Raw genomic sequence first — 26,525 nt, forward strand, 5'->3', positions numbered from 1 at the left:
AAATTTACTTCTGGCTAAAAAGTGATTTTTCATTCTTTTAACCTCACATACACATAAAAATGAAAAGGTATCTCTTATTTTTCCCTCTACTATTCTGAGAGATGTTTTCTGATTAAATATATATAAGTATTAAAAAAAAAATACTCCCAGTGTATCTTGTATACTTTTCACAGTTAAAAAACCTGCCATACATATTTCATTTTTTAGCCTTGGTAGCTCCTCTTATCTGAAAAAACAGTATATAATACAACTTCTGAAAATGCTGCCGAAATCGAATGAGAATATTCTTTTATTATTTACTTTAGTAGATTTTGTGGGGCTTATTTTTTTTTTCTTTTCCCCCTATCCCAACAATGGATACAAGGCATACTAAATACGTAATTACATGAGAGAGCCATACAGCTTTCAAAGGAGCCATTCAAGTGAATTGTGTAAATAATATGCCTTTAAAAACCCTAACATATGAATACAGATTTACCAGTTATGAAGTAGTTATATACCTGAGAGACAAGAATATGCATTTAAAAAAAAATTCTGCCCAATTATGAACTTACCAAAGAGACTAGCATGTCTCAGAGCAAATTAATACTTTTATAACTTTCTTCAAAAGTTTTTTGCCTGTTTTCATTTGAAAATAAGAAAAACATTAAAAGCTGTAAGTCTTAATTAAGACAAAAAAAACAATAGTCAAAGCCATACAGTTAAAATTTGCACCTCAGACTAGTTTTCCACACCTATAACCAGATAATTCCGACTTTGTCACTGGTAATTTTTCTTGAAAGTCTTTCCGCAGTAAGAAAATTAATTTATAAAAATAAAGAGGCAACTATAGTAATTCTTGGAGTGTGACCATGAGAAGGATCTCACAGAGCTCAACTAGCCCACCAACTGTCAGCTCTTCTAGCAGCACATATTGCACCAGAATTGTGAAGGGCCAGATGCAGTTGCTGTCACAACCAGTTCTTTGCACAATTCCTCACCTTCTATTACGCTCAGACACCTTGGTCACATTTCCACAAGCGTGTAAGGGATGATTCAAAGTGGTTTGTGCTCCTGTTTCACCACAACAAAAGCTATATCATTAAAGACCCTTGGACCATTTTTCATGAACCGCAAATCAAGCAAACCAACATTTCACTTTGGGAAAGCTGAGCATATGTTTCTGGGATAACCAGGGTCTGACTTCCAAACAATTAGGTCTCACAAATCAGTGGCTGAAATATGCTACTAGGATTCAATTATAACACTCTTCCTAGATTCCAAACATAGGTAATACTGGACTTCTTACCCTGGTACAGATCACTGACTTCAGTGCAGCAGTTTTTCCCTTCACCCTCAGGGTGTTACTACATTCTGCCAGCTTTGCTGTGCACACTGAGCTCCAACTGCTGTAAAGGGTTCCTTTTCCTTCAGCCTCCCACTTTGCGTGTAATTGCTCAGTAAATTTTCCTTAACATACGAATTATGCAAACTCTTCTCTAATCTTCTGGTAACTCCCTAGCTAACAGTAACTTTTTACAAGATATTCCAGTTCACTAACTACTTTTAAATATCAAAGATAAGACACATGGAAAAGGATTTACATATTCAGTTTATTCAAATTATAACTTACCTGAGTGGGATCTGGGAGGATCAAATCACAGCTTTTAGGTAAATGTTTGTGAAGAAATGTTTTCCCCAGAGTGGTTACTGGAGTTCAACCTCTGTGATTCCAAGTCAACAGAAATTACATGCCCCAGCAAGGGGCCAACTTCCATCTATAAGGTATACAAGATCCTCATTTGCCAAGTGCTTGAAGGAACTTGTATGGATCACATCGGAACTAGACAATACTAATGTTTTCATAATTATAGCTTTTTAATGCATGAAGCTGATAAATTTAAACCAGTGCAGCTGCAGAGCTTTAAGATTCAGGTGCCATACCCTTCCTTAAGGAGCAAAACTTGCAGAGACTTGTGTGTGCTCCTTTAAACAACACCAAAGATGGCAATGCTAAAAACAAGCCCTACACAAACTTACTAAGAGCAAGCTCACCAAGGTCTAAAGCACAAAACTATGTGAAGGCTTAAAATGGAGATCTTACAAGAGCAAGTGCACTTGACTCTTTGGTAAGCAAGAAAACACAGTGGCTACTAAGCTCCATTATGTCTGATGATCTTAGAAGTATTTTCCAAACTTAATGATTCAGTAATTCTGTGTCTAAAGCCTGATCAATTCCAAACAGTTTAAAATCTTATTATGTAATTCTTTGACATAGGCATTCCACATGAGTTTGAGCAGAGTAACACAGAATCCTAAGGAATATGTTGAAAGCTCTTCATCTTGGAATATTTCTAGAAGTTCTGTTTTCATGCCACAAACTGCAGAGAAAAAACCTGCACTGGTGGAGAGATGAAACGGAAGTTTCATTAGATTTTTCCCTCATCTCTAGCTTTATTTAATTCCATAAAATCTCTCAGAGTTATTGTTATGCACCTACAAAAGTGTTTCAAGGATAACTGATACGTCTGCATAGCACTTTGAGAACATGAAGTACTATATGAGTGCCAAGTATTAATAAATGAACTGCAGAAAGAAATCTTATTTCGACTTTCCACCCAAGGAGTTAGCATCTGAATTTTAAAAAGCATATGGATCCACTCAAAACAGATGTTTTAGAAGTTAAGGAAAAGATGCTATATGGCAAAATTACAAAACCAAAATATTTCCAGAATCATTGCATTTTTGTCTCAGGTAAGTGCAATTCTAGCAGAAGAATCCTGTTTTCACCACAGTCCTGGTTTTTACACTCTCTTTTCCAGCTGACTTGACTGAAGTGCAGACCATTAATATCTGAAGCGCCTTGTTTTGATTATACTGGCCTTTGCTGGTACCAATCTAGTTAAGGTATCACCAAGAATTTCCAGCATAAAACACATTTACAGGTTTATAACTTGGCTTTAAAAATTCTACTACAAAAAGACAGTGGGAGGCAGAAAGGCTCAGATGAATGCGTTATATTACATATCCTATGTGATGCATACTTGCTCACAATGCTATGAAAAAGGGAAGGATTATCTTTAACTCTAAATTACCATGTTTCAGAAGCCACTTAAAATGATACTTTTACTTCCCCGTTTATGTAATCAAAATAATGTTTTGTAAATGTTTCAGCTAATTAGCTTAACTTGCCCAATTTCATAGTCTGGCATAAATTATAGGAAGTGTCCATATAATACAGGAATTAGAATGTCATGTCTATTGACTGTATTTATACACAAACATTCCCTCCCTTCCTCCCTTCAGAAGTCAATTGTGGCTTGTCTCCAAAGGGTCAACATCTAGGTGATGGGATGATACAGACTGCTAGCAAGTCAAAAGCTTAAATGAAGATCAAGGCTGAATAAACCAACTGCAGGTGTTTGCCTTTTTGTAGAAGATAAACAGGAAACAGCTAGAGTAAAGAGAACAGTGCAGGCAACTTCAAATGCCAGTCTTAAAGCAACATATTTCTGGCCATTGGTATTGTATTTCCTCTAGCCCACATAAGAACACAATATAGCTCTCCATTGCAGCACAGCAACATTAAATATAAAACCTGCCATTAAAGGGCAGAGGGTAATGGCATCAGTGTGGGCGACCCATGCTCAGGTAGTGTTCAACTATTATCTCCAGTCTAAGCAGGCTGAAAATACGCAAATCCAGACAGCATCTGGTCTTAGACAAAATTGTCAGTTTTATGGATATTTATGGTATGTGTCCAGTCTTGCAGAACTCCATCTTCCTCCACCTCATCTGTAATATAAACTGCTTTTAGTCCACATTAATACAATGTGTTACTGGGATACTTCTCACATTTTGTCTAAGTCTGGCAGTAGATCAATACTCAGCCATGCTGAGGAAAAAAAACCATTAAGGTAGGATCCTTTTAAAAATACAGACAACAGGAGAATAAACCTGATGCACAGCCCCCATTCCATCTGGATGCATATGTAGACTATGCTTTTACGTACATCAAAAGTGGCTTTCTTTTCAATACACAGTGTTAAGGAATCCTACAGGTAGTACCTTTGAAAGATATCCTATACCAAATCAATCTCACCTCAAAAAAATTTAACCTCTCTGCTTCTAATGAAAGCTCTTCCCAGCCTTTTTATCAACTGCCTTACCCTTACACTTCCTGTGGTGAAATCACAGCACAAAATTGGAATAGCAATGCTACTTCCACGACAGTCTCTGCTGATGACAAGCACAGGTTTATAACTTTTCCTTGGGTCAAGGAGTGAGAAGATTGAGAGAGACACTAGAACCAATATCAATAAACTAAAAATCAAAAGGAAAAGCATGCATACAAAAAATATCTTTTTTAAAAAGTGCAAGTTCTTCTATTATTTGAGGTTGCCTAGTTTAAAGCCTCCTTGGAAATTTTACTGTGCATTTTAGGCTTTTTACCCCCTTGGTATTTTGCAGAGTCCAAAAAGCATATATCCCATCTGCATTAGAGCACTGGTAATATAAGGCTGGTCTGTTTGCCTCAGAAGTAAAAGGAAAACAGAACAGCCACACGATCCTCTTCCTATTGTTCTCCCAACCCACATAAGAAACAGAAACTGATGCCATGCCCCACAGGTCAACAAACTTGAGCTCTGTGAGACAGTAATTGCAGAGTTGAGATTCCTCTGAGACACCCTGCCTCCGGCTCAGCAAAGTTTAAATCAAGAAAACATAAGCTTCAGTGTCCCAACTGACCTTTACTAGTGTGGACTTGAGGAGAGAGAGAGAAATGGTCTCTCGGAGAGAAGTTCCAAAGCACACTTCACCTTTGCAGCACATCACTCATTCAAAGAAATGGTTTGCAAATATAATGTTAGACTCAATGCTCATCTTCTAATAGGTGTTCAAGCTCTGCTCAGTTTCACAGAAGTCAATGTAAGTTGACAGCAGTAAGCACCTTGCACAAGCAAGCTACTTACTGCTTGTAAGATACTGACACAAGACTGGAGACAATCAAAACCATGCTGTTAGCACCTTCAATGAAGCTCTTATGTTTTAAGGGGATATGCTGATGCAGCTTTTCATTCTCACACTCTGCTCAAGTGACTTGGCTCTTTGTTTCTGTTGGGCTCACGGTACCACCTTGAAGATCCCTTCACCACCGTGTTTTGTCATTTCACAACTGCAGTTGCCATGACAACAGGATGCAGCTTATCTGTACTGTTTTCATATTTCCAGTTTTTGTTGCCATAACAACACATTCTGGCTTTCTACAAAACCAGCAACTTTAAGCCGTGTATTCTCAAGGACACAGGATTCATCATATATGTATGTTCATCAGAGAAGAGATCTGTACAGGCCATTTGTAAATTAAGCTATTCTTTCTGAAGGGGGATTTTTCACTCACGAAAGTGAAAAGCTGACAGCAATTGCTAGAGGCAGACTGCTGAGACATCTAAAGCCTGGCCTTTAATAATAGCCAGAGTAATATAGCACTAGGCCACTTCCGAGTGGGGACTCCCCACAGTGTCAGACTGTGTCAAACTGCACAATTGTTATGTGATGTGAGTAAGTGTCCATACTTGATTCACCCAGGCAGATCTGAATTAGATGCTAGACACAATTCTCTTGAGTTTTAACCCAGTGGCCTCCCCATTATTACCAGCACCACCACCATGCAGCTTTGTGTTTGAAGGCCCATTTTAATTCTGTAATTCAAGCTGTTGTTGTAGATTTGTTTTCAGACTCTGACCCTCTTCGCTTCCAGGTGACTGCATTTTGAACTTTTATTTACAGGAAGTGCACATTCATCAGACTGGTGAGAAAATGTTATACAAACACAGCATGCATAAACACAAAACAGTGATGGCTATGAGGGGTATCAGCTAACATGGCACTATAACTTCATTACACCCTCATTTATGTACTTCACTAATGAGACAAGCACAGGTGTCCAACACGGTCCCTCACATGAGATGAATAACAATAATACAGTCCAACCTGCTTTAGCCATGCTTGGTATCCAGAAGATATAAGTTGGAATCCATCTTTTGGCATGTGTATTCGGGGCTAGGAGAGAATAGACATAAAGAGAGACCTCCTTTTACACTGGGACCTAGCTAACCTAAGGCTAAATTCTGGAGCATTTTAAACAATGCAGATCTTTTTAAGCCACATATAAAGGTTTAGTCCCCAGATTAGTTCTTGTTTACTGCTCTGATATCAGCTGCTTTAAGAACACTTTTTTAATAAAGTCACCATTTTTATGTTTTTCACCATTTTACATTTCAGTTCAGTATATATATATATGTATTTTTTTTAATTTCCACAAAAATGCACTTGGATAAGCACAGCCTCTGTGGTGGGTGCAATAGCAAAGACTAATGGTCACTAATGCTTTTGACACTACATAAAAAGCAAATGGTGTCAAAACAGCAGTAGTCAAGCTATGAGTGTTTTCACAGTCACCATCCTCAACGTGGTCAGACCAGACACTGGACAACATGAAGAGATTACAGAAAATTCCTGAAGAGGTGCAGCTTTAATAGCAGGACAACAGGAAATTATACTCACACACAGCCATAAATTATGCCTCAAATCGACAGACAAACGTAATCTCCCCCCCACTTACTGTTTTCATGCTTTATTGGGTTGAAGAAAAGACAAGACATCCAATTGCTCTAGAAGCACAAAACATATACAGCATAACTTACAGCTAGGAAAAAGTATGCAACAAAACCCAAAGCACCACCTGGCATGACATTTATTTGTAGTTCAAAGATACTCCCACATTCAAGTGGATTCAAGTGCTCCCCCTCCCCGCAAAAAAAGGAGATGCTTAGAAATTAAAATCACATCTAAGCAACGAGATCAGACAGGACATCCGCAAACATCAAGTCCAGAGATGTTTCTTCTCCTGGAAACTACTTCACAATCCCGTTCTTAACTCACAGTACTTCCCCTCCAAATCAGAAAGGAAAGGCTGGAAAAAGCTTTCTCATTTTCAGAATGGCTCTACTGAAAGTTAGTTTACTCTCACTTGTTCTTGAGTCGACACAATATTTAGTCTGTACAAACTGCATCCACTTTGGTACTAGTAACACCAAAAACCACAATTTGTTGGAGAGAAAAAATGTATTATGGCTGAATGACGAACCTTCACACCTATGGTGGGTAGTCCAGCCTTGGAATTTGAAAATAAAGTAAGAACTAGAACAGACTAAAATCTTGCCCCTAAAAAGAGGTACACACTCAGGATTTTACAGCATACTTTGAGCACTTGTTATTTTTGCTTCTCTCCAGTTTGAATTTAAATCCTCCTAAATCTTTCAAACTAGTAGTAAGATTATGCCCTGGTGTCCTAGCCAATGATCTCAGTTGAACATGAATTTTAATAACCACCATTGTGCTGATAAATTAAAGTCAAGTATATCTGGTTACTGCATTCACCTGCTGTGTTTGGACTTGCAATGCTTAACACACTAACAAACTACGTTTTAGGAGACTTCTCACACAGCTAGAAGCACCACCCTCCAAGACCTAATCCTTCCTTCAGCACTAACGTCATGGGTGGTTAGTCTCTCTACGACTGTAAAATGAGGACAACACTCATTTAACCCACCTCACAAGTTTGCTGAGAGGAGCTCTTGCCATTTCTATGTGCTTTGAAAATGCAAGAAACTATATGAAGTGCTGTGTATCTAGCAAGAACACTACAGAAACACACATTGTACTTCTGGCTCAAGTGCTTCAGTTGCTTTTTTTAAAGTAGCACAGCCCAGTATGTATCTACCCAGGAAAAAAAAAGAAGTTCTCATAAACAAGCAGAAATAAATTTTGAAATCACAGTGTAAGAAGCAGAGAGACCTGAATACCAGTCTCAGATGTGCCCAAGTTCACAAAACAAATTGCAAAAATTACTTCATTTCTTTCTGTTTCTGTCACTTAACCTACAAATTAAAGGATAACACTCAAACTCTTTGGACCAGCAGGCTGCTTAACATTTGCCAGCCCATCAGTCCAGGGCAGTCTGAATAACTGATTTGAGACACTGACTTAAACCATTTCATATGAAGACTCTGGTCCTGCAAATATATAAGTGTATTAACTGATCTGTTGCCATCAACAGGGTTACTCTTAAGCAGAAGTGTTTCCAGTACTAAAGATAACACTGTATTTCTATTTAGACAACTCTTACCGGCACAATTTTTTGTGACTTGAAAGTAAAGTTGCTTGAGTATTGTAATAAAAGCAATCAGGACTTTCGGCAGATTAGCAGCTACTGTAAACTCAAATTATTTTTCAATGCTGACAGGTGAAACATAAAAAAATAGGAGAAACTAAGACCCATCACTCATCCCTCAATACTGTATTTGCAAAATCCTCTCAATGAGGTATGTCTTCTCTACATTTGCTAAACCTACTCTCATCTAAGAAGATATGAGACTAAATAGAAGGGAAGTAAAGTTTACCAGTATGAGGTATGGGTGTCATTACCCACATACTGCTGCTTATGCCATTAAAGTGGGATATTTGCACAGGTGAGCCCCTATTCACATCAAAATAAGCACAATAGAAAAGCATAATTTAATTAAAATTTCTCAGATTGATGATTGGCTAAACTTTTACAACCAGTCTCCTAAATTCTGAATTTCTCTGGTTCTCCAAGGCACACTGTAAATGACCCCTAGGAATGCATTCTTCAGCAGAGAGAGGCAATTAAAGTAGTACATCCGGTTAAAATATTCTGAATTGCAGTGTCCCAATGACAGCAGACAGGACTGTAAGAGGACTGTCAATTAAAGAAAAAAAAATTCTCTCTTCCCCCCAGCCTTAAAAAGATGTGGGACCCAGTAAAGCGTCTTGTTTGAAAGCTGTATTAATCTATCAATCAACATTAAAATCTTCCATGATTATGATCCATTCAAAGCAATTCCACCAGCAATACAATTCATTGCCCAGCAAGACCTACTCATTTTTGTATTTTCATGAGCACGCATCGTTTATGCTCATGGTTCAATACCATTCATAAGCACAGTATTTTCTCTTAGCATCTGCTCCAGTATTTTCCATGACTAGAAGTCAGGCAGCTAGGGGAATTTTGCTCTCTTTTTCAATAGCATCAACAGTGATTGCATTCCTCAAAAAGTAACTCTGAAAGCTCTTTAACTGCTAATTTCCATCAAGCTATTTTGTGAATATTTCACATTTTGATCTAGGTGAGTGACTACTTTGTAATGTAACCTATTCTACTTCCTTTCCCAAGACATTCATGTTAATTATTGAGGCCTTGCTTTAAAAATGAGCCTTCCATCACCACAGATGTCTTATTCCACAACCACCAGCAACTTACTCACAGTCCTGAAACGCAGTTTTACTCTGTATGAAATCTTTACTCTCCCTCTAGTCTTTCTGATGTCCACAGAACTTGTTATTGATACGTTAGCCATATATTAAAATTATTATATATATTGCATCTGTCTATAACCTGGGGAGCCAAAACAGCTCACTTTGCTCATCTCTTTGTCTGCAACCTCTGATTTTTTTCCTTTAGTAATCTACTCTTCCATTTTTAATCCATTTGCTTTCTGCACTCCCTAGCAAGGCCCAGAACAACAGAATGATTCTTGAGAACAAGTCAGTAATTTAAAATTCAGTGGTACCCTCTCCACTTCTCTACAAAGGCTGATTTTCAGAGGACATTTAATTACAGGCCTGAGTTCCTATTTTCTAAGCCTAAACACAACCCCTGAAGGCTTACAAGATTTGAGTCACAGCTGGAGCTGTGGTTACTATACAGTTTAAATATCAGCCTCTTTACTGTGCAATTTGTTTTGAAAATCAAATCAGATGCTGTGTCATAAACAAGTGCTAATTAAGTACTGAGTGGAAATTGGGCTTTTCTGTGCAAGAAGGGTTCTTAAATATCTGCATCGTCACTTCCATAAGAAAGGATAAATATGTCAAGAATGATAATTATAAAAGGAAACCTACTATGGTACTTCCAAGGCAGTACTGCTGCTTCTGCATTTCATCTGCTTCCATGTAAGAAGAAAGGAGGGGGGAAAAAAAAGTTAAGACCTGTATGAAATATATATGTACTAAGGATCTTATTAATCTGATCATATCACCCATAATGCTTGCTGTTCCCTCAGAGAAGACATTCACTCTGGGTTTCAATCACATAGGATTTAAACAAGATAACTAAACCCATCTCTCTCCGTCACTCCAAAGCAATAATGAAGCTACTTATATTACCATTTCTTTTAAGTCATGATCTACACACAGTATTTATTTGACAATAGCATTGAATTCATTAGACATAACACCTTGTTTGATAAATAGCAAGTGAAGAACAGGAATAATGCATTTTAATACTCTGAAGGTTGCCTCTGAGTAACAATATTCACGACTCCATTAACTAACAGGCTCTCGGCTACAAAAGCAGAATTAGATCTGTCAGTCACTGACATGGAAGGGCATGGCCAGTTGCACTGAAGATTGTCCGGTTGAGATGACTTCCACAGCAAAGGAAAGTATCCCCTGTGGCCTAGAACCTGTAATGAGTTTGCATCCATTACAGCAATAAACTGAATTCCTATTACAGAATATACAACTTCATGGCCCAAACAGATCCCTGACTCTATTGCCCAAAGCAATACTCAAAATAAGGCACAGTTAGATCTGTGGATTCCAGTTCAACAAAACCAAACACACGATTTGCTATTTTGCACTGCTATTTGGAGAAAAACCCATGAGCTCTCTGATCCTAAACCCATAAGTTGCCAATATTTAAGTGTGCCCTTTGTGAGATTTTGTGGAAAGAATGAACAAACACTAAGTCAGCTGACTGTCAGGTCTCACAGTTTGATACAAACTCCTTCAGAAGGACACAGTGCTCTCAAACAGTAGGTTCTGACTGCCTGCGACCTTAATGAGTTCACCGCACGTGGTGAACATGGCTACTCCAGTTCTTTAATGAATCTGCCTCAGTTCGTCGACTGAGATCTGCTCAAAACCAGCTCCCACTGGAGAGTGTCTATTTATACTCCTTGACAGATAAATAGATGCAAGGTTTTTTTATATCCTGCAAGAGCAGCACCAACCAGGTAAACTACTTTTGTAACATGGAACACCTGGATACCTTCTTTAGGGCTCACAAGAATACTAAGCTACAGTATTGAAAACCAAATGGAGATCCATGACAGCACTCCATTAATGTCTGAACAAAGTAACAGCAAGATCCACAAACATGCTTGCTGTAGTGGTGTGGAGATCCTCTTTGTGCCCATGCTTGATTTAACAACCATTTGATATTTTAAGTATGAAATTCAAGTGCTATATCCAGCCTCCTTTAAGACTGCAAGATCTGTGGTGAAGACCATTTCTCATGCTACTTTCTGAATTTGTGCCAGGTAAGTATCCAATAAGAACAGTGATATTCACAGTGCAAGCATTATGTATAAAACAGCAGCTGGGAGCTTGTTCAGAGATCAGCAAAATGAAGCTCCTGCCTTCCACGTATCTTGTCTCTTTTTTGTAAGTCCATAGAAAAGTCAGAAAGTTCACTTGGATTCTAATTTTTCACTGAGATTCAGAGTATCTGGAATAGAAAGTCCTGTACTTAAAAAATATATATATACAGCCAAGGTAAACCAAATTGTAGTTTTCCAAACTTAATCTCCATAATGAGCATAAGAAAGTGTTAACTTTCACCTTCCTGATCTCCTGCTGAATTTTAGGTAGAAGACAAAAAAGCATGCAGCAGAGATGGTTTACAGGCCTGTGCCAACTATCCTGGAAGGAAATCTGCAGTTCACACATCAAGCAGACAAATTTGTAAAAGGAATACCATTTATTTTCTAAAGAGAAGGAAACACTGTCAAGAGCAGACTCCAGCACTCAACCACATTTTCTGCTTAGCTACAGAGCTCTTGTCTTCTGAGCAGGCTCCAGCACTAGCCAAACATTTTCCTGTTCAATAAAGTAAACAAAACACTCCCTTTTTGCAGGAACGGCCATTCTGTCCCAATATATTTCCCTTACAAAGCACTCTGCTACAATTACAATGCAGGACCTTTTCACCCATCAGAAGTAACATGGAATCCGTAACTAATTGCCTCAAGAACTTACCAAAATATATTAAATTTCTTTTCCTTATATAAATACTCTGTACCAAGTTCAGCTCCATGACAGTTCTCAACTCCTGGCACAGGATGTAAATGTTACTTTGCTTGGCTTAACTAGAGCAAACTCCTCCTTCAACCAAGAAACACCAAAGCATCACCTGCTGTCTTGGAAGACCACAATGCCAGAATGAAGCAGGGGCAACAGCATCAGCTGAAGACACCTAATGGGCAGCCCCTGGTAGCAACCTCATGTAGGACAACCATCTGTAATTCTAACCAGAATGAATCTAAAATGTTGCAGAAATGGCTGGCCAAAAAAGAAAAAACCAAAATACACACAGACAAACAGTATGTCCCCCCTCCCAAGAAAGGAAATCTACTGAGACTGAGTACTGGTAACTCTTGCCAAAATGAAACAGTCACCATGGGACGCTAAGAAAATCTGCTCCCAATTTAGAACAAATGAGAATTAGCGCTAGACTAACCCAATCTTCTTCTTTAAGAAGATCACTGAAGTCCAGACAAATTAGAAGTAGTTAAGCATTCGATAGAGAACATGTAGGAAGTTACTAGTTAAAATGAAGAGGATTAGGATTAATACCAGAGTTAAAAGGAGGCTAAGAAACTAAAAACTGTAGAGCATCACAGGCAATTTTGAATAAGGAACCACCAAGCTGTACAGAGAATGATCCTTTTTGAAATCTATTATTACTCTTGAAATTGAAGTTAAATATTCTCACTGATGGCTAAAAAACCCCAAGAATTTCTGATGTGCTAATGAAATTAAAGAGGCATCATAAATATATAGGACAAAGCATCTTGAAGATTTGGTAACAGAACTGACATATGATGCATATAAATCAAAAAGCTACATTATTTCCATTATAAATTAGGAACTCAGTATCTGAGAAGAGGGAAAGAGACCCTGGGATACGTTACTCATTAGATAATGATGGCTCGCCCATAAGATGCGGCCATGGAAATGGCAAATACTACTACCAAGAGATTGTATAAAGTAAAAAATTCCAGAAGAGAGGAATTAGGATTACTGCTTTAGTAGAAGGAATCCGTGAAGTATTTCCTGGAATGTTCTATATAGCTCTGGTCATTCATATTTTAGGGAGACTAATCTAATTTTGAAGCTGTTTAAAAAGGTCTACTAAGATGATCAAAAGTTCCAGGAAATGTCTTACAACACAAGGAAAAATAAATTTAAAAAATCTGATTTAGCCTGACCAAATCCAGCTCAGAGCAGACTATGATTACTCTTCACAAATATCTGCAGATGAACACAGGGGAACATGGAGAGCTATTTAAGCTCAAGGACATTGGCATATGAACAGATGAGAATGAATTAGCCATGAACAGAGTTAAGCAGTAAAATAAGAACTAGGATTCTGACTTTCATAGTAGTCAAATTTGGAATAGCTCTGGAATGGCACAGCAAAGAGAATTCCACTTAGCTACTGCTTTCAGTAGCTTGTAAAAGCTTTAGAGAGTACATTGGCTGCCAATATCAGACTTGAACCCATGCTCCACAAGACCTATTCAGATCCAACACAGAGATGTGTCTTCTCACTGATGGAGCCTTTATCATCTTTGCCTAAATTCTTATTTTAAGGTCAGTGAGATTATAGATATATAGGAATATTTTCTTGTCAGTAAAAAACTTGCAGGGTATTTATGCTTGCTTATAACAACAGCTGTAACAAAGTACTAGAGCAATATACTTCACCCAAGACACCCTAGTCAAGAGAAGGAAAAACAGAAAGGAAAAAGTTACCAAAAGAAAAGGGAATGTAGATGTTTGTCTTTTTGAATATATTAGCAACAGGAAACACCTTCTGTCATATTTGAAGAGGCTGTTAACATTATTTGGATTTCTTTCTGTTGAGATGCCTCCAAGACTCATCTTCTAAAACAAGATTGATCCACCGTTTCTTGAGACTACACCCCCTTCTCATTGTTCTAATTTGCAGGAGATGAATGATAGCTGGCTGCATTTCTCAATCATGCTGAGAGTTTTGGCATATAAGAAGGAAGGGCATTGAGCAGACCCAATGAACAACCCCCCTGGAGAATTGCCAACATCTTCCTAATAGACAGAATTCAAGGCCAACTACCCATAAACTAAAAGCAACTCCCACATAAACACTGCTCCATTCTGCATTGCTCTCACAATAAATTACAAATGATGTATGTAGAGAGGGAGACTGACTACATTGTATGACGGACTTTCATGATAGACCATTTTTCTCTGAAACAACTAGAGACTGTTCTGGTTGCTGTATGGGCAAGCATGGAAACATTCAGACTCTTTTCTAGTCAGCATACAGTCCAGCCCTAATTAGTATCATGGCTTAGTATAGGTTGGGTTTTTAGTAAAGAGGGCTTCAGCCACGGAAGTGATTCTCTTGCAAAGAGGTGCGTACAGCTTCCTCTATAACCCGACAGAACCAATCAGCTGGCTAGTTTGAATATTGGCAACTTTTTAAAGCCACTTAAGAAGCTTGACACGCCTCTATGATCCACATTTAAAAACGAACAGAGCCCGGGAAAGCTCTCTTGCTTCCAGCTTTCAGACAGGTAACTGGGGGGGGGGGGGCTGCAGGCGGCCCAGTGGGGCTGGGCCAGGCCCTCCCGCGGCCCTGCTCCATGCGGGCCGGCCCCCACACAGCTCGGCCGAAATTCATCTGAGGCCACTGCCTAGCAAAGATCATGTGACCAACAGCGAGAGGCAAATTCCAGCTGCGGGGCCTCCAGCTGTGAGATGAACCCTTTTAGTGCTGTAAGATTCTCCAGAACAGATGAAACCTGCAGACATCAATCCTCTCCCAGGTCAGAGGAAACGGAAAGGTGAAGGCAAGTGAAGAAAACACCATAAAGACACCAAAGTCAGTGAAGAAGGAAGAGCTGAAACCCTGAGGGAGAAGGAGGAGATGCTTCAAGCTTAGAAGCTGAAATTCTGTTGTAAAGCTATGGTGCTGATGGACTATGATATATCAGAGTACCTGATATATGTAATTTCATGAAGCATGGGGGGGGGGGGGGTAGAGCGTTCAAATTACAATTGTGAGCAAAAGTACCTGTGCTGAAATGAGCAAATGTTGAAGTAGCTGTAATTTGATGAGAAGCTTGAACAGAGAGAGATGAAAGTGATGAGGACCCTTGCTCCCAGGGAAGGAGAAGACCTCTGTTGCTAGAGATGAAGATGCTCCCAGAGATAGGTGAAAAGAACCTTTGCTTCTGAACAGCTCAAGTAGCCCAAGATTGAACCCTCGAAGACAGTTGTGGGGAAAGCTGTAAGTCGAGGTCACATGCGAGCAGAGAACCAACCCGGGCAGCTGTCTCGCTGAGACACTGAAGCCATGAGAGAACTGTTTCTTGTGGAGATGTCTCCATAGCATGTGCAAGAGAGACACCCCTCCCTAAGTGAACTGAAAAAGATTTTTATAGAGGTGGTAAACTGACTGAAAATCTCAAGGGTTGTCTTTTTATGTTGTCAGTGGGAGAAGGGAGAAAGGTGGGGGGAGGAAAGTGTTCTGAAGGTTTAGTCTGACTTTTTTTTTTTTCTTTCTTTCTTTTAGGTCTGTTAATAAACTTCTTTATATTCTTTTAAGTTTTGTGCCTGCTTTGCTTTTCTCCTAATTCTTATCTCACAGAAGGAAAATAAGTAAGTAATAGATATTTTGAACCAAACCACTACACCAAGCAAAGACTGCCATCACCTTTCTACACAGTGTTCTTTCCCACTATATTTGAGGAAGAAGAACCCCCTCAAATCTGTAAGAATAACTATGTCCTAAGATGGAAATATCATGAGAGTATTCCTACAAACAGAAAAATCCCATGTAGGCACAAAGCCAGCTGACAAAACTCACAGCAGAGTTCTGCACTGGCTGGTGTTATCCTAATTCCCTCTCCAGCATCTTCTTCAGATCTGGTTTGCTCCAGCTGCTTCTGAAGAAGATAGGTCCATCTAGACTACAGTTAGAAGAACACACTTATTATTGTTCTGACAACATACAATTGCACTTAAGAACTTCTTCATTCCTTTGTAGTATGCCCCTGCAACCTTTCCCATCTCACCATGGGATGAAGAAAATTAAACCAGCATTAGGCCTTTTTGCTGCTTCTAGTCCAAACTGGTTACTCCAGTGGATTCTGCCAAGAGGCTGCATGGCTCCTGCCCACAGACTGTAAACACTTCTGTCCTTCCCTCAAGAAGACTAGAAAGACCCCTTGCTGAGCTTTCTCATTCTTCCTCATTCTCTCCTTTCTGTTGCTCTCCTCAAAATGACTGCACAAGACCCTGTTTTAGCAGTGGGGGAGGGAAAATTAAATCAGATGTTTCTCAATCTTTCGTACAGAGAAGGACTAGAAGCAGCTAGAGAGTGCAAAATTATGATCAATCTTTTGTTTCCAAGCAAAATCATTGTGAAAAAGTAAAATAATTTAAAACTGTAAGTCATCGTGTCTGCTTCTGAACCCTTTGCCATCCTAGCTAACAAATCTGGCTGTGCACACACAGTGGCAAATAGGCTGAGCACCCATTGGTTAATGGGACCATGGAACTTGCACATCAAAGAGAAAAAAAAATGAATTTTAATGCAGTTTTTAGAAATACTTGACATTGTTTCAGCATTGCCATTTAGTGAATGGGACCGATTTCTCTCTCAGTAGGGGATGATATTTTAATGATATAACAATGTACTTCCCAGAAGAAAGACAAGCCTCATGAGGCAGATTAAAACTAAGAATATTCAGATCCCATTAAAATCAGACAGTTTCAAGCCATTTCTAAAATTAATTTTGTTTAATGATAAAATGGGTTATCTTAACAGGTGGCTAGCCAATTGTAAAATTAACCAAAACATGGTCAGAAGCACAAGGGTAGCTATTAGAAGAACTGGTTTCTTTGTATTCTGCCTTCTATTATCAGTGTACCATAGGACCCTACACAAATTCCTCCAGTCCATAACCCCCGGCAAATTTCTGTACTTCAGCTTTCTCTTTCTGCAAGCAGGGGTAGCATTTGTCCAACACCAGAGTTCTCCAGGGCCTCAAAAAAGGGGCATTAGAAAGCTCTGTTGTTTAATAAGCAGGAAATATTTAATGCAATTCCCAGGATGTTTATTTTCAACCATTTCTGTGGTATCAAGAAGTTTTTTCACAACACTAATCAGTATCCTGTTAAGGAAACAGCTTCATGTTTGATTGCTTATTAATTGTATTTTGAGCACTTACTCTTTAGCTGCAGCCACTGGACTCTGCTATGCTACAATTAATTTTCAGCTTCCACAGCTGAATACACAGTGGATTCAGCCCTTCTGTGCAAAATCACTTAAAATGTATAAAGAATATGCCTTGTTGAGCATCTCCTGAATTGTGTAAGGAGGAAATGAGGAAGACTGAAGAAAATACTCAGCATTGGAAACACCAGTTAAGGTTGCTCCTGAGGACAGTTAAATATTACACAAATCTCACCAGCATGCATGGAGTTTGAGATGACACAATATAAGCAGACAAAGAAGTGAGAAAACAGCTTATTCCATCTGCACTGATGAATTTAGCATGAAAATTTTTATACAAAACATCAAGTTATTCAGTTTGCTGGTTTTAAATGTGACATGATCATTTATACCCTAAATACTGTTTCAGTAATCACTGAGAAAATGAATATGACAAGAATATATGACAATCTATATAGATGAAAAAAAGTTAGTGGAATCCCTACACACAATAGTTAGTGAGAATTCCTAATTTCCAGGTATAAATTACTCTCCTTGTAACAGAAAATAAGTACCTTTCATTAACATGTTTTATCATACAAACAAACTACCAACACAGTAAAATCCATAGAAAACAAAATAATGAACACATTCACTTGACAAACATATCCATTCAACATTTGTATGTCAGGAAATACTTTCTGATTCCCACTTAAAATGTTTTTAGAGTATGAATTTTAAATGAGACCAGACCAGGAAGTTTCCTTTACCATTTAACTTTTTGTCTCAAGTCATTCTTTCTGCTACCTCAGTAGCTGCTAGAACTGAAAATATAGAAGAAAACAATATAACTTTATATTTTCATCTCATTTGTGGCCCAGACATCAGAGTTTGGAGTTTTTCCAGTGGCCAACCACAGATGACCATTTGATTTTTTTCTTCATCAGGCACCTCTTAAAGAAGTGATCTCTGAACACTGTGCATTGCTACCTTACCTCTAGAGATGATACACAGCTAAGGAATAATTTTATTTTCTTCCTCTAAAATCCTCATTACCTTTTTGTATATCACAAACCATTACAGAATACTGAGAATGTTGAGGCCACCACACATCTTTTATCTTCCAAAGATTATGTAGGAAGCCCTTTGCCTAACCAAACTTTGTGGTTAGAACAGTCTGCTTTATCTTACTAATGAGAATGATAATTTAGTACCAAATACTCATGAGGAATTATAGCTCTGCTGACTGGCAAATAATTTGCCAAGGCAGATTAGTTTAGCTGCATAAAATAAATATCCACCTGCACATCCTAGCACTAATCAGGGCGTGAAATTAAACTTTTTATTCAGTGGGAAATAACTGCTGCAAGGCGGCGATTTAGTCTGAGAAGCAAATATTAAGGTCAGCCTATTCTCTCTGATGTTTATAGTACATATTACAGCACAGAGAGCATGGTGCAACAAATTTGGCTTTTTAAGTCTATGAAACAAAATACTTCAGTGATGCGATAGCAAATTTGCCATTTGCTTTTCTAATTGCATACATTTAATGGAGCAAAGTGGCTGAAATGAAACATTACCAGAGATGCAAGGGTGAAGTTACTGAACTACCAAAGGCCTGCACCAAGTGCAGAAAAATCTGCAGCATGAAGTTTGGTGTAGAAGAAAATTAATCAGCATTTTCTATACAATATACTAGTCCCAACAAACACCCAAAATAACAGGATGCTATTTCAGTACCACTGGAAAAACTGGTAAGTGTATGTTTAATATTCAAGCAGGATTTGCAACCCCACATTTAGGAGGCAACACTGCTATCCCAGCTCACAAAATTATTCTCACTGCTTTCATGACATCCTTGCTTTGGATACCCAGGATTCTCTGCTACAATGTCCAGGACACAAATATGTTACTTGGAAGACTGCAAGGTTCTCAAAGATTTTTTTTTAAAACAGCTAACAAATAACAGGTCTTAAAAATCCTGGTCCTACTGACACCAGAAATGACATAGGTTCAGTGCAAGCAGAGCCTATTTTAAAGTATAAGCCTTTGTCCGTCTGTTCCATATATATACGCACACAGCAGGAAGGAAAATTTCAACTTTATTACCCTTCAGCCTTCAATTACACTGACTATTCTTTACTATATTACCTGCCAGTTATGTGGGAGCTCCTACAAACATGCAAATATAACAATTAATGAACTTCAGAGTTTTCCCCCCATTAAAAAATAAAACAACCCACAATCAAAAAAAAATCCTCAACCACAAAAAATCCCCCCCAAAAAATAACCAAAAAACCCCCAAAAAACAAACAAAACAAAAAACCAAACAACAACCCACAGATGCATCTTAAAACACAACTAGAAGGCTCTGGGTCTTCTGTGAAACTGGAAGGCCCATCAGCAGCCCCTAGAATCCTATCATCCAAAACCAAAAGGAAAATGGGGGGTGAAACAGAAAAAAACCCATTAAGAACCCTCAGACAGACTTCTTCCTATTCATGAGCCAAGAAATTAAATGAATTATTGCAAATTAATTAATTCATAAAAACTGAGAAAGTGAAACAATGTTAAGTATCAAGCTTTTGTCTCTCAAATGGTCTTAGATGGGAGCCCAAACTGGTCAGGTACTGTTCCAAGCACTGCTAATTAAACACAACTGAAGTTGTCACTAGTCCATTCAAGAAAACAGATGTTGCTTCATAGAGCTTTGATATTTTTCTTAAATACCTTTCAAAATGAGGAACAAAAAATATGAACTCTTATAAAAAGGGCTTTATTGTATTTTTATAGCATATTACATACCTTGTAACAATCATTCTGTTAAGTGTGAATGTCAGTTTTATTTTCTGTCCCTTTTTTCCTGGCTATTTACAAGCTTTGTAAGAATCATTCCTTAATTAAGTCTAAACATAGTTTTATATAAATGGATTCCTGGAATTAAAAACGTTCAGACTTAAGAAATGATTGTCACAGAGACTGTAACAGGCCGTAAAAAAGAATGCCACTTTAAACAAAGATTTCTCATTTTAATTAAAAAGATAATCATCAGAACATTCGTATACTTAACAGAACCATTTGAAGCTACTTTGAAAAAATATCTACTATTCTATGCAGGCTTATGTAGTTTACTTTATATGACATTTAATCAAAGTCTCAGTTGAGCCTATCACACTCATACTTTAAATACTGTATCTACAGTTTCAAACACTAATTCGAACATGAAAGTTACTTATTGAGCACCTCGACTTCTTGTTCTTTTGTAAATGACTATGACTATGGAAATCCAATATTCCTGAACGCATAAAAGCAGAGCCCTGTAAGGCAAGGGGTTTGGGGTGGGACTTTTGTGTGCATTTTTTTAGGTTAATAGGCACATTCACCTCTTTCTTTAGCTTGTGCATCAGTCTCTTACACACTGTACTTTATAAAGAGAGTAGTTTCATCAGTAATACTGTACAAAAAAGAAAAGAGGCTGAAGTGAACTAAGACAGGTTCCGCTCTGGTAAAATCCTCGCTGTAGGTGCGGGACACTTGACTACATAATTTAAAACATTGTATTTTAAATCTATGAACTGTCTTCCATTCAAAAAAAAACCAAAACCAAAACCACCAAAACTTTTGAAAGATGACATGCGGAACACACGATACAATACACTCGTTCACCAGAAAAAACAATCTTCCCTGGTGAGCAGTTGCATTGTATTGTGTAGTGTTAATACACAGCAATTTAATATCAGGAATAAATTAGGTCTTATTAAGACATAGAGGTAAACTGAGTAAGCAAATAAAATTGAATAAATTACTTAAACCTTAAAGTAGTAGATTATAGATATTGTACCTGACCACAGATAACCAGGAAACTGGTAGCAGATATCAGTTAAATGCAATACTGCTTCATTGGCAAGTAATCCAGGCAACACCAGCCAGTAAGAAGGCAGGTGCCTTCTACTCCCATCAAAAAGTTGCACAGACACGAACATACAGAAAAACAACAGAGTACTCTTTGTCTTTTAAAGCATCAAATACAGATGCTTTAAAGCAAAATAATTTCACCTGTAATATTAGCACTGGATGAAGCTCCCCCATGACATTTTTCTGTTAGGAGTTGGACATTAAAATGAAAATCAATTCACCAGGTCCATCTTGCCGGATACCTTGTGATTCAAGAGCTGCTCAAAGTCCATGTCAAAAGTTAAGTACTGACATTTTTAAGTGGAAAAAAGTATTATTTTCTAGAGAAGCACCAACATACTACCACCTAGAGGGTGGCTTTTCAATATGAAATGAAACCTACCCCAAACACTTTTCAAAACCAAAACTGCCTCTCCTGCCTTTGATAATAGGCCTCATACCTCCAAAATGTATTTGAATATTTACCTACAATGCTCCTTGGGAAGCTCTCAGGGAAAATCAATAATTAGTAGCAAAGCTCACCTCAAGCCAAACTGTGAGCCACCTGATAGGGGAGACGCAAATGAAACATAGCACACACTGAGATGGACAAGGTAATCACGGTGAATGATTCAGCATCAGCTGAGAGGTTGCACGAGCTGGTCTGCTACCTCTGCATGGACAACTGTACCAGTGCCATTACTGCAGTGCCTGAGCACTGAGTGCTACAAGGCAGAGAAAGGACATTTCCTAGGAGGGCCAAGATGATACTTGCAACTGATACCTTATGTATCCTGAAGTATCCGTCTGTGCCACCCTTCCGGCAACACCAGAAGACCCCAACAAGTCTGACAAACACTTTTACTTCATCAGCAAAATGAAAGTAAGAGCCACGTTCTGGACCGATGTGTGCTAAAGAAAAAGCCTGAGATGTGCTTAACAAAAGCTTTGCTTACTCTACTCTCAACCTGTAAGCAAAACTACCCTAACAAGTTCAGAGTGGACAGAGGGAAGCCACATCTTTCACTGCATGTTTTACAAGCATTTTGCATACAAGAGACATTTTAATAAAACATGAAAGAACGTGGGTTAGCTTTTAGCTCTCAGTGTAGCCTGGTCTTGATAATTCTTCCCTTTATCTGGTGCTCTCAACAGATGCATCTCCCAGAAGTGCATCTTCTTCTCATGCTCATGCCTCTCCCCAGTGCCAGGGAGCTCTATTGTTTGAGTGGGACACTACCAGCTGCAGGATGGACAGGGATTCCTTCCCTCAGCCTCCAGGCCCAATCTTACAGATGATCTCAAACAGCCTGGACTAAGCCCCTGAATGAGAATCTTAGCACAGGGGGTGAAAAAAGTAATGTATGAGAAGTCAACGTAGCATGTTCACAATGCTGTCCGGCAGCAGACAAGAATGTTTCAGCAGAAACTTTTCGGGATGTGAAACTCACTATCTAGAGGCAGGTTGTAATTACCAAGCTTGGCCAAACACAAGTGCAGCAGGATCTGGGACACTCCTTTGGCCAATCCCACACCAAAGAGGGCCATTCATTATTGCTAATTGCTACCTTGTCTATTTAGGTGTCCATAGCATTTTTCCACTTCACTGAGCTGAGACTCTATAAATCTGACAAACTTGGAGATTACTAGCAAATGGGTCAAAAAGTCTCAAGAGAGAAACAAGTTCTTCCAGATTAGAAAACAAAAGCCAAACAAATGTTTCAAAGCCCAATTAAAAATTAAAATTTGCAACCAGTGTTTCCTCAGTTTCATTTTGGGCATATGTTCTGAAGATTTAATAGAATTCCTTCTTCCTGATGAGCTCAAATTTAATTCTGTGCCACTAGAAGCACTAACCCAAAACAAACTTTTAGCAAGTGTTGCCAGTCATTTAAATTATATCCTTAGGGAAAGAACAGTTTGGGGCACCTGAAATTTACATTCAATTTAGTTGGCAACACTTTGTTTTCATTTCTAAATCTTACATTTCTGGCCAAAACGCTTAGAAACTGCAACAAATGAAGAAAAAGAGAATGAAGCTACATTCAAGTACATACATTTAAATGCACAGTGCCTCAGATCTATGGAAATTAGCCACATTTGAAGAGCATCTTGGATGCATGTACTGTTTTCCATACCAAAGGTGAACTCACAAACCTAAACAATGTACGTGCTCCCCGCAGTCACTATCACTGATATACTGCTGCAGCAGCAGGTGAAACACTCAAGTGCCAGTATTTAGAGATCTCGCAGTAGAATGGGAGGAGAAACAAAATTACAGAGGGATGGTGAGCAGTACAGAAGGATAGTCTAAGGTGCACAAATAAAGAGAAAAAACCCAGGAATTACATGCGCAAAGCCTGACGGTGTCTGTGGGCCCTTCTGCCAGGTCCTGCCTCACTCCAGTTTAACTTCTCCCGCTCCCAGGTGGCACCTGCAGCCCCCTCCCTCTCTTCCCAATGCTCCCTTTTCCCGGATCTGGGGACCCCGCTCGCTGCCCTCCCCGCAGGCAGGACGCCCCCTCCCTGGGCCCCGCTCACCACATTCCCCCCGCCCGCCAGCCCGGCGCCCCCCGGCCCGGCCCAGCCCCGAGGCCCGGGTCCCCTTCCCCACTGCCCCCGCTCCATCTCGCCCCCCCACCCCCCCGCAGCCCCTCTACACACAGAGGTGCCCACCCTCCCCCGCCGCCTCCGCCAACCCCCGCGGCCCCTCACCATGAACTTGAGCGCCTTCTCCTGCAGGACGGCCTCGGCCGGGTCCATCGTCCTGCGGGGCCGGGCCGGGGCCGCCCCCCCGCTCAGTGAAGGCCGCAGCGAGCGCAGACGGGAACCTGCGCTGCCCCGCGCCCCCCCACCTCACCCCGCTGCCCTCACGGCGCATGCGCGGCTCCGGAGGCCCACGGGAAATGGAGTCCCCGACCGCATCCCTGGCAAGGGCCCTACTTGCGAATTAAAACTACAAGTCCCGGCAGGTGTCGGAGCCGGGGGCACGCTGGGAGCCGGCTGGCACATGCGTTGTGTCTGTGCAGGGGGCTGACGGGAGTTGTAGTAGCGTGGGGCCGTGACGGTGCGAGGTGAGGGCAGGGTTGGGATGGACACGGCCTCTGTGGGCAGGCGAGGGAGGGAGATGAGGAGGCGCATCCCGCAGGTGCTTTGTGGGCGGCGTCCAGCTCCAGACCTTCACTGGGGTGGAAGGTACGGCTGGCTCCTGAGTCAGGGCCCCGCGCTCTCAAATGCCCCCCCCAGGAGGGCTCGGCTGCTCCCACGCTTCGCTGCGGTTGCGCTCCGTGCTCCCGCACTGTGGTGTTCGAGCCGACAGTTGCTGGGAAACCTAAACGGAGCCCCGTGCACTGGCGCACCCCTCCGTGCGGGGGTGCCAAAATTATCCATTGACTTCGAAGTCACCAGTCCGAAGGCCCACATGGGATGTGAAACAGGAAAATTTGCATCACTGGGATAGATCAAGTAGGCTGACATCATTCTTGAGAGATGTTTGTTAAAAGCCATCCTGTGCATAAAAAGCCTCCCGTGGTGCTTTGGTGCCTTTTTTTCTAATAATGCTTCTAGATCAATTTTCCCTGAAAATTGGACCAAGTTTTCTTTGCTGTACTAAGCAGCAAAGAGAAAAAAGAATTTATCAGCACTCCTTGACTAGCAACTGCACATAGACTGGAGAATATTTACCATATCCCCTCTGTTCCTCTTTTGCACACCCTACAAGACCTGCTCACGTGGCAGCCATTGCTTCTAATCCTCTTGTTTATTAAATTTGTCTCATCTCTTTCTAGTTTTCCTACATTTTGCACAGTGCCCAAAAACTGAAGCCACCTCGTATGGAGCAGCAGAGAGGAATTACTTTCTGAGGTTTTAATACCAACTATAAGACCCTGATAAGTTTTTACTTTGTTACAGCAAACACAATACTGATTTCTAGCCGGTTTGTCATCTAGTAAAACACTCAGGTTCTTTTCCTTGCTACATTTATATATTTGGCCCTGCATTTTAATTGAGATACCCTGAATTTCTTCCTATTCAAATTTAAAGAAGCCAGGCACAGACATCAGCGCTTGCTTGCCCATATGCAGCTCAAACCCATTCTTTTCATTCTTGTGTTTGACGAAGGAACAAAAGTGAGCTCCAAGCAGGTACAAAACCAGTATCTCCTGAGTACCAGTCCCCTCCCTCATTTTCTCTAAACATTCCATCTCCTCCAGATATTCAGACAAGATGATCAGAGAGAAAACAGAGGATGCAGAGAATATGCCCATTACTGGATTCCTCCCAGGGACACATGACCTAGGTGGTGCCTCATGATCCAGTGCCAGGAGTGTCTCCTGCAGCCAGTGACCCAGCAGAGGTGACAGGGAATGTCAGCCTTTGCAGGGTGTGGTGCTGGCATGATCTACGATCCCAGAGCAGTGGTCTAAGAGAAGGAGGTAGAGAGAACCTGATGTTCTCCCTCTACAATCCCAGGGCATAGAAATCTTCCAAATAAAGCTTCCATGTCATCAGGACAAGAGGATGCCATTCTTGGCCTGGCCCAGCCATTCTCTTGGCCATCATACTTTAAGGCTGGACTCTTAACAGTGAAATGCCTGAAATGCTTGGCTCTAGTGGGGCTGGGCACTTTCCAGACTGCTGACAGCACTGAAAAGACTCACCACGATTATATAAATAACAGTAATTATAATGAGGGAATCCTGTAATTACAAAGGGAGGGCTCCTGTAACAGAACTGAAGGCAACCAGGGGCTGCTGGTGCTTGAGGCAGGGCTCTCCCGAGTCTCCTCCCTCCAGGCATCCTGGAGCTGGCTGGGGATGTAAATGGATCCTCCTGGTAGCAGCGTGGCAGGCTCAGGGCTTTGATTGCATGGTTTATTTGTCAATAATATCTGATGCTGGCCTAATTGTTGGAAAATTGGAAAGTGTAATGCTTCAGCTCTAGACAGCAGTGTCCCAAAGCCCTCCAGGCTGATTGATCTGTCTGGACTGTAACTCATAGGGGATTAATGTCCCTGAACTATGTGGGGCCAAAACTAATGAGTGTTTAGGTGCTGGACTTAAACTTGGTGGTAGAAGATCATGGCTTGATTATTCTGCCACACTGCCAGCAGAACCCCACAATGCAGAACCACTGCAGAGGGACAGGGCAAGAGCCTCAACCACAGCACAGAGTGGCTGGGGAAGGACTCGGAGAAGCAGCAGTTGGCCCAGCAGCGCTGAGCATGGAGCAACACTTTGTTGTGGGAACCTCACCTGGATCTCTGCATCTGCAGCCCGAACTTGGGGCCCCTTCCCACT

The 26,525-nt window shown here is 40.3% G+C and overlaps 1 protein-coding gene across 4 annotated transcripts in view; it reads right to left on the reverse strand.

The window, feature by feature from the left end:
- BTRC (beta-transducin repeat containing E3 ubiquitin protein ligase) overlaps nucleotides 1–24,070 on the reverse strand; it is a 125,679-nt gene extending 101,609 nt beyond the window's left edge. The window contains exons 1-2 of one of the 4 annotated variants that reach the window (XM_082285953.1): nucleotides 23,941–24,042; nucleotides 5,974–6,042 (exon numbers count right to left, since the gene is read on the reverse strand). In XM_082285953.1, coding sequence (XP_082142079.1) covers nucleotides 5,974–6,042; nucleotides 23,941–23,988 — 117 coding nt within the window. In that variant the 5' untranslated portion in view covers nucleotides 23,989–24,042. Of the gene's footprint in view, nucleotides 1–5,973; nucleotides 6,043–23,940 lie in introns of all 4 variants that reach the window. The other 3 variants (XM_082285954.1, XM_082285955.1, XM_082285956.1) reach the window with 3 other exon arrangements.
- Nucleotides 24,071–26,525: the final 2,455 nt, after the last annotated feature.

The sequence above is a fragment of the Coloeus monedula genome, assembly GCF_965178545.1.
Source record: "Coloeus monedula genome assembly, chromosome: 8".
In the NCBI taxonomy this organism is placed as follows: Eukaryota; Metazoa; Chordata; class Aves; order Passeriformes; family Corvidae; genus Coloeus; species Coloeus monedula.